Here is a 9,184-nt window from a genome sequence, read left to right as displayed (position 1 = left end):
CGGCATACGTCCTCTTAGGTCTTGTATCCTTTCCCTTTGTACTAAATCAGTGGCCTTTCCTGTTGTCTTCTCCCAGTGTGGTTTGGTTTCTGCTGCGCCTTTATCTGTCTGTGTACCATCCCTGTTTTTGAACTTTTGTGTATCGTTTCTGTCCTCTTTGGCAGCAACGCCTCCCTCTTTTTTCTTCTCGTCTGTGCCACACATCTCAATCTCACTTCGTCTCTTGCCATGTCTCTGATCGTATGTTTCAGTCAGTGGCAGTGAACGCAAAGACGAGTGAGGAGGGATGAAGGGAAAAAGAAGGAGTCGCAACATCTTTGGGCTGTGACCCGTCACTGTTGCACAAAGTACAGATGGGTAGGACAGGACGATGTGTTCACGACAGCGAAGCCGGCCTGGTCTGGGAACAGCGCAACGCCAAGGAATGTGGGATGTTGAGAATGTTTGTTTTCAAACAAAAAATAAAGACGGGCCTCACGACCGAGACAAGTCCACAAAAGAAAAGAACAGACTGCGCAAGAAGGATGAGGCGATGTCAACGCATGTTCTCCGTGGAGGCACAGTTGCCAGGTGCAGTTGCTATCTGCCAGCAACCGCGTAACTCCTTGGAGTCCCGCAGGCCCAGAATAAAAAACGTGCTCTTGGAATACAGCAGGGCCTTCAGACCACCGGCCGGTGCGTGTGCATATGTCGTATGCAGTTTACAGCGATCACAGCATATCACAACGGGGCTCTCTCCGCGGTGTCCCATTCCATTCCCTTCTTTTCTTTTCTTTCGTTCTTGCTCATCCTCTTGGTCCTCTACCCTGGCCTTCTTCTATCCTTCCATGCATTCCATGCATTCCATGCATGCGCGCATGCATTTGTGACCATTTGTGACCATTTCTGTACGTCCATGTGCGCCTGAAGTGCGTCTGGGCAGAAGCTCGCCTGTGAGCCCTGAATCAACCTCTGCCTACTCTTCCGTGCTTGCATGCACAACGGACAGCGCGTGCGTTGCGGCACACGGCATCCTCTCCTTGTCAATCCGTTTCCTGTCCTCTTCTCTTTCTCGACGCTGTGCACCTGACGCAGCTGCTGTGTCCCTACGGAAGGCCGTCTTGACTCTTGATGTCGCCTCTTGTCCTTTGACTGTCCCATGGTCTTTCCTTTGATCATCGTTCTCCGGCCGTTCTCCGTCTGCACTTGCCATGTGGCATTTGTCGAGACATGCATGAAGTGTAGAGGATACCGGCCTGCGCACAAAATCCTTCTCGGCAACCTGGCGACGCGACGAGCCGGTGGTGATGTGAGCCATGTGTGTGATACGGAGCAAGCTGTGTCCGATGCGAGTTTATGGTGCCTTTGGAAACAGACGCACAAGAGAAGAGACGGAAACGCGGGAAAAGAAGACTCGCTTCCTGGCGGCGAGCACTTTTTTTTTCATCCGTTACCCTTTTTACGCACAATATTCTTAGCCACTCGCAAAATCACGCTCTTGGCTTTGACCTTTTGGTGAAAGCACATAGAAATGCACCTGACGTAGCCATATTTTTGATTCTTGCCTGCTGTCTCTGCTCCCTGTCTTTTGTGCTCCCGCACTCTTTTATTGGCCTCCTTTATGCTCGTTCTCGTCTACGTTTTATCTTCTCGTGGTATTCTTAATCTCGTCGACTCTTCCTCGACTTTCCTTTTTTATCGTCCTTTCTCCATCCACCAGATTCGTTCACGCCTCTTCATATATTGTACGCCACCCGTGATGGTATCCTCGGTCCGGTAGGGCAGACCGCGAAAACAACTGCGCAACGACTGCACCCAACAGCCTCCGCAGCCACGCACGATAACTCCAAGGTAAGACGTTACCAATTACCAAACGGACGGATACCACGACCCTGAAAGAACTTGGCGTCCTGTTCGTATATTGCATTCTTGGCTTGTTTGGCGTCTTGTCCTAGTCGCCCCTTTTCGTGCATTGGTCTTCCGGGCGGCGGATCCTGATTTCTTTTCGTGGTTCATTTTCGTTTTTCTGTTTTCTTTTGTCTTTTCCAGTGTTCCTCTCTTTAGTCCTCCCCCACCCCATGGCTATTCCCATCCTTTCTCAACCTGTTCTAATACGACATCAGACTCATCAATCACGGTTCGACCGATCCTGGCCAAGCCACGCGGGTGCATGCCCCAGCTCACGAACCCGACAAGGTTGGATTTGAATTTGAATTTAAATTTGAATTCGTTCTCATGTGTTCTTCCGATAGAAGCAGGACCGGCAAACGACAAACGCCAAGGCTCGACCACCAGCACTTTTGTTCTCGCCCCAATTTGCCCGTCCCGCGCATCGTCCCATATTCATAATCCCGTTGTTCTTGTCTGCCGGGGCAAACCTGAAGCAGTCTTCCGGGCCAGTCTCTTGCTTCATGCCGACATCAACCGGCATCAAATTACAGCCTGCAGCAATCGTTAACAGCTTTGTTTGATCCCCTGTCGAATCCAGAGACCATCGCCGTCGCTAGCCGCCGTCCTCGTACGGCACCTTGGACCGCCCGTTTGCATATTCTGTTGTGTTTTGTTTGCCCGGCCTGACGTCGCCCGAACTGGCCGAGTCACCCCTGCCCATAACCAAAGCGAGAGGGAACTCCGACGCCGTTCCTCTCCTACTGTTTCTCTTCACTATCTCCACACGCCGGGCTAAGGGATAGAGAAAATACGACATACCAAAAATACCAAAAAAAGACACAAATAAGAGCTACAGGTTGGGTTGGGTGGGTGGTATTGAAACAAGTGGCCTTTTTTCCAAAGCTTCTGGCGCGGAAATCGAAAAGAAGGCACCACGGAAACAACGGACAACAGAAAATAAAGAAACCACCTTACGAGAACGGAAACCTAAAGTTGGCCGGTTGGTGCAGGGGTCAACCACACGAATCAGACGTATTTGCAGAGTATTTCGTACATTCACGTGGGATTGACACGAAAACAACAAAGCCGGCGAAGAGAATCAGCGCCAGGATTCCAAACCTTGTTCCATCCATCCCATTCACTCCCCGATTTTCCCATCCCGCCTCCCCAGCTCGACCGTCGACGTCTGACGAACTTGACGCCAGCTCGGGCGCGGCTTATTCCCTTGGCTAGGCCCGCTCTTCACCCGCACTGTCACCACCTTGTCGCCCCCCTTTTCGCTGCAACGTACTTTGACCTCGATCCCCCGCAACAGTCGACTGCCGATCATCTCATGTGGGTCATTGACCCGGAGCGGCACTGCCAACACACTCTCTCACAGTCAATAACAGTGCCTTCACGCACCAGGCCTCTCTGTTCATCTGTTTATCTGTTTATCTGCTCCCCAATTCCGTCAAAATCGCCGGTATTTCCTGGACTGGCCGCCTGCTGATAAATTACGTCGCCGCCCACCCGATTCCCTTTTGGGAGGGCTAGATTCGCTCCTCCTCTGTTCCAGGCTCCATCCCGGCTTTTCATCACGTCCATCATTGCCTTTTTCTACCCACGCGTCTTGTGTCATTCACCACATTTTGCTTCGTTGATCTCCGCACTCGGTCTCCTCCCCAAGCGGCGTCTTTCGGATTCACAGCGTCTGTCTCTTTCCTTCCCCTGCCCTTCTGCCCTCGTCCTTCTGTCCCTGTCGCTTCGTTTCTTTCTCGTCTGGTTGTTGGTGGCTGCCGTGGTTTACTTCGCGTCGCTGTTTCGTTTTCCTTGTCATCGCTTGCTTCCTTCCCTCCACCTCTCCTTAGCCAATTCCCACCACGCACTAGCCCCACCTCGACTTCCCCCTTTGGTCGCCTCCTCCGACTTACACCTGCTGCGTGCGTGTACTGTTGTTGGCCCCGGTTTTTGGGACGCTCTTGTGTGTCGACTGGGTTCGTTGCCACTTTCTGATTTCCTCGACGTTGAAGCTCCCAGCTCCAGCTCCAGATTGGAAGGAACGAAAGGATCAAAAGTGGAAGAAAGAGGCCCGCCAAGCCAAGACTCGAGAACTCCTGCCTCGAAGGATACAAAACCCTGGAGGGAAGGAGCTTCCCGCGAACAGTGGTCATTTCCTGCTTTCGACTGGGTGAAAACAACAAAATAGGGCAACAGCGAACGTCATCCCCCTCACTTCACCATCACCTCTTGCCTCCTTCCTTGCGCTTTGTCTTCTCTCTCGCTCTCTATCTCTCTCCCTAAATATCCCGGTCTCCCAATTTTTTCTCGGTCGTCCTGCCCCTTTTCTCTTTCGAATACATTTGAACGCAACAAACCCGTCATACTCTCTTCCTTGCTCTACCAACCCAGAATATCACAATGAGTGACGACGAAAAAGCTCACGGTAGCCCCGTGGCCGACACAGCGACTGCTGACACCGTGACTGTGTCCGACATCCCTCCCGACCCAGACGCACACCTGAGCGAAGCTGAGCGGAAAGCCATCGTGAGTGTTTCTTTTCCCAACAGCGACGCTCCAATTGCGGCTATCAATATTGTGCTCTAGCGAATGCTGACCGTCTTAGGACCGTAAATTGATTTGGCGCCTGGATTTTATTCTGATCCCATGGGTGAGTCGAATCTGAGAGACCATTAAAAAGACCAAAAAAATCATCGTTTTGCATATCTCCAAAACATCTCCAAAAGTCTCCAAGGATGGCTCAACCCCCCTACTAACCGCGTCTCTGTCCCCCGTCCAGCTCTGTCTTTTGTACCTGATGGCCTTTTTGGACCGCACCAACATCGGCAATGCCAAAATCGCCCACCTGGAAACCGACTTGGGCTTGTCGACGCCGCAGTTCAACATGACCCTGACCATCTTCTTCATCTCCTACTCGCTCTTTGAGCCCCTCACTAACATCCTCCTGAAGCGCCTACGGCCCTCCATCTTCATCCCCATCATCATGGTCACCTGGGGACTCAGTATGCTGAGCATGGGCTTCGTCAAAAACTACGGCGGCCTGTTGACAGCCCGCTGGTTTTTGGGCTTGTGCGAGGCCGGCCTCTTCCCCGGCATCAACTACTACCTGTCCTGCTGGTACAAGCGCTCCGAGTTTGGCATCCGTGCCGCCATCTTCTTCTCGGGTGCCGCCATTTCCGGCTCCTTTGGTGGTCTGCTCGCCGCGGCCATTGGCCTTTTGGACGGAAAGCGCGGCCTCCCTGGCTGGGCATGGATTTTCATTGTCGAGGGCGCCCTCACCATCTTTTTGGGCCTCCTGTCCTTTTTCATGGTGCACGACTTCCCCGACGAGGCCCGCTTTCTGTCGTCCGACGACCGCGTCCGCGTCATCCGCCGCCTCAAGCTCGACCAGCAGGCGTCTGCCGGCCACGAGGAGTTCCGCTCGACGTACCTGTGGGCCGCCCTCAAGGACTGGAAGATGTGGCTCGGCATGGTCATTTACATGGGCTGCGACATGCCGCTGTATGCCTTCTCGCTGTTCCTGCCGTCCATCATTGTCGGCATGGGCTGGGGCGACTCTGTCGTCCACAGCCAGCTCGTGTCCGTGCCGCCGTACGCCGCGGCCGCCATCCTGACCATTGTCATTGGCTACGTCGCCGACCGCACGCGGCAGCGTGGCCTCTGCAACATTCTCGTTTCCTTGCTTGGCATCGTCGGCTTCAGCATGCTCATCGGCTCGTCGCGCCCCGGCGTACAGTATGCCGGCACCTTTTTGGCGGCCCTGGGCATCTATCCGTGCATCGCCAACACCATTACCTGGGTGGCCAACAATTCCGAGGGCGTCTACAAGCGCGGCGTCGTGCTCGGCTTCGTCATTGGCTGGGGCAACTTGAACGGCATCGTGTCGTCCAACATTTACTTTGCCGCCCCGCGCTACTTTGTCGGCCACGGCGTCGTCTTGTCCTACTTGGTACTGTTCTTGTTTGGCGGCTCGGTGCTCATGACTCTGATGCTGCGCCGTGAGAACACACGCCGCAAGCGTGGCGACCGCGACGGCTGGGTCACCGGCCTCACTGCGTCTGAAATTGACATGCTGGGCGATAGGCGGCCGGACTTCATCTACACCACGTAGAGACCCACATAACGGGCGTCGGTGGGATGGATGGAGATAGGAAGATGGATGAGCAAAGGGAATACCACGTTGGATCCTGGGGCCAGTTGAGCCTACGATGATATGGTTTTTTTTTTTGTCGACTTTTTTGTTACTCTCACTTTTTTGATTGTTTTGTTGCTAGCGGTTTGTTTTGATAGCATGGTGAAGGGAGGACTGGGCAACGATTCACGCGTCGATGGATGGGAGTTGGGCGGCTCACTGTTGCTTTCTCACATTCACGTTTGCTCACGGGGAGTACGTCGCACTGACGGGTAGGAGAAAAGTCTTTTCTGGCCATCTCGACCATTTTCTGGTGTTTTTTGGTCTTTCTTTTTTGATTCTTGAAATCTACCCAATCACTTTGTTCTTTTCAAATTGGCATCTGGTTTTCTGTGCAATCCACCGCTCTATCGACTAACAGTAGTGACGGCGAAAATGGGACGACGGCCACACGCATGTTGTATGTCGTTCGGAGCCGTCCATCATCCACCTGGTCGTGGTCGTCTTCCTCGCCCTGCGCGACAAAATTGCATCTGTACTTGATTTCACCCAACACTCGTGCTCGAGACAAAATTCCACACGGCGTGTCCTTCCTCGGAAATCCTCTTCTCGACTTTATTTTTCTATTTTATTATTAACATTTCTTTCCGCTATGCCATCTCCGCTGCCGCTGTCGTGCGACTGACGGGATGAAGATGGCCATCATACGGACACGACATACGACGTAATCTTACCATCGGGGCGTACAGTATCTTGCGACTACAGGTACGAAAGAGCATCGGGTAGGGCATACAAGACGTCAATACGAAAGTAACAAAGGGGTAGGATGGAGGGAGTCATGCAATGAGAGTAGACGAGATACCCGGTGCATTGAGGGCCCATTCCCTTGACCCTGGACGGCCGTGTCATCGTCGCGCGGAGCGCCCCAGTAGCTGAAAAAGGCAACAGAAACACCAAAGGAATAGCAAAATAGAAAGCGGGAAAGGTGTCTGAAAGATGAACATGGCAAGGGACCAATAGGACAAAAATGTTACGATACTGGAAGCGAACATGAATAGTTGAATCCTGGCTGGGTCATGAACAAATGGCGTATCGAAGGAGAGGTGATTCGTTGACGGGTTTGTCCTTTCCTCAGCCATTCAGTCAATATTATGCACACTTCCGTCTAGCTGAAATTATGTCAAACGGTCACGTTTTCTTTCGAGAAATCCAACAGGCAAACAAGACGCAAGCAGCCGTATATTGTCACGGGAGACGCTTGCCATTTTCAACGATGCTTCTATTTGAACGGAAAGCGAGGGATATTGGCGGGGAACGCAAGAGCGTCATGAATTCATACTGTTGATCCTCGTACGTCGTGTATTCTCGCCATAAGTTTTGCGGTGACAAGACAGATACAATGGGCAGCAGCCACTGATCAATCCGAGATATGTTTCTGACGGTTTCAAAAGACAAGACCAAATAGACGGGACCAGAAAGACATGGCAGCCACTTGTCAAACGTCAGGTGTGGCTGCCGTTGTCGATAATAAGTACCAGAGACAGACGGATGACGAGCGACGCGAAGAGAGGAAACACAGCGAGAGACGGACACACGAGACAAGCACAGGTACAGCCTGGCACAAAACACAAGACATACATTTGTGCAAGACAACCGACACAGTGGATCACAGGATGGCTGTCAGTGAAGAGAAATGACATGAGGATGGGGGGGAATGGGGGAAATAGGGGGACATGGAAAAGGTGGATGCCACAAGGAGACACCGAGCAGAAAAAATCTGTTGGAATATTTTCGTGCTGGCCGACCTTGTGTCAAAGATGTGTCCCGACGGATCCATCCCGCGGTGCGATGGATTATCGATGTGTATACGACAGGGACCAAGGGCGAATCGTTGAAGGGTAGAGCAATGGGTTATGTCGTGCTACGACATGTCGTGTTTGGGGATGGTGTGGGAGTGTTGTCGTTTCTGCTTTATATTTCATTTTACACGTAAACAAAAGACTAAGCCCACCGCTGACTTCGGGCCAAGAGAGGCAAACGACGATTGAGACAAGGTCGTTACACAAGAAAATAGGCGAAGGGTCTTGGGGGTGGTGGGCTGCTGTCTTTCCGTCCATCTGTGTCTTCTGACCGCCAGTTTGCCAGTTTGCCAGTTTGCCAGTTTGCCAGCCGAGCTGTTTCTCACCAGGTTTTCATTGAGGTTGTATTGTACGGTGCTATTTTGTTTTTTTTTTTTTTTTTTTTTTTTTTTTTTGGTATGAGCTGGTTTCGACTGTCTTGTTTGCCTTGTCTCGCCTGCTACTTTCTTTTTGTCGGTGAACAGTGCACCGGCCGTTGCGTTTGTCTCTGACGAGGGAAGATACTTATCAGCCTGTCTTTTGTCGTATTTTGATCACAGACTTTAAAAGGTGAAAATATTCCTCAATCGACGTGAAGTAACCATATTTGGCGTGGTAATTTTGTGTCTCTGTGTTATTGTATCGTAGTTGCATTGTTTTATTGTTACTAAATTATTTTCGCAACCTGTAACCTACAGCAGCAACGCTCTCATCACTGGTTTTCTCCTCTGTCCATGTCGGCTTACCCCTTCTTTTTACGACATTTGTTGGTTTTCTCGATGTGCACAGCGTCTTGGCAATAAAAGGCCCAGGAAACGAAGGGCACGGAGTGTAGCAGGCGTAAAAAAAGGAAAAGAAAAAGAAAAAGGGTTACACTGCATTTCTTCGTGTTACCCTCCCTCCTCCTTTGTCCTTTCCTTCATCTCCCCTCCTCCAACTCGTATCTTCACCTGCAGTTCAGCTGGTTGTATTCATTTTCCTCCTTTATCCTCGTTACCTTTGGCTCTATTGTTTTCAAGTCAGCATAAGTGCTCCGTCCTCGCGTTTTGTTTTCTTCAATGCCTTCTACCAGAATTGGTGGAATATAATGAGGAACGGCAGAGCGTCTGCTACTACTGCGGCCGTCCGTCCACCGTCTTTTCTTCTCGTTTCCCGTTTGTTGTGTGCCCCCTTGCTGTCCGTCGTCAATACTCCCAACAATCTCGTCTCAGCCGGAGCTATATTTTTGGAGAGTCGAACCATTCTGGAATATTGCTGCATCCTCAAAGAAGTGATTTAAGCCCTGCTTTCGGCCTTGTGCTGGACTCCCGGGGAAGCTGCCGTTCGTTTTCCGTTGGCGAATATC

At 51.6% G+C, this 9,184-nt stretch overlaps 1 protein-coding gene across 1 annotated transcript; it reads left to right on the top strand.

Moving 5' to 3' along the window:
* Positions 1 to 4,269: 4,269 nt before the first annotated feature.
* On the top strand, positions 4,270 to 5,980 carry SPBR_01566 (MFS transporter; the record flags this gene model as incomplete). The annotated part of the gene is made up of 3 exons (XM_040759876.1): positions 4,270 to 4,395; positions 4,475 to 4,519; positions 4,649 to 5,980. 3 exons carry the CDS (start codon positions 4,270 to 4,272, stop codon positions 5,978 to 5,980), a joined length of 1,503 nt encoding a protein of 500 aa, XP_040619972.1.
* Between the last annotated feature and the right edge of the window lie 3,204 nt (positions 5,981 to 9,184).

This window comes from Sporothrix brasiliensis (genome assembly GCF_000820605.1).
Source record: "Sporothrix brasiliensis 5110 chromosome Unknown Cont18, whole genome shotgun sequence".
NCBI lineage: Eukaryota > Fungi > Ascomycota > Sordariomycetes > Ophiostomatales > Ophiostomataceae > Sporothrix > Sporothrix brasiliensis.
Note: the sequence above shows the minus strand (reverse complement) of the source record. Positions and strands in the feature narration are given on the sequence as shown.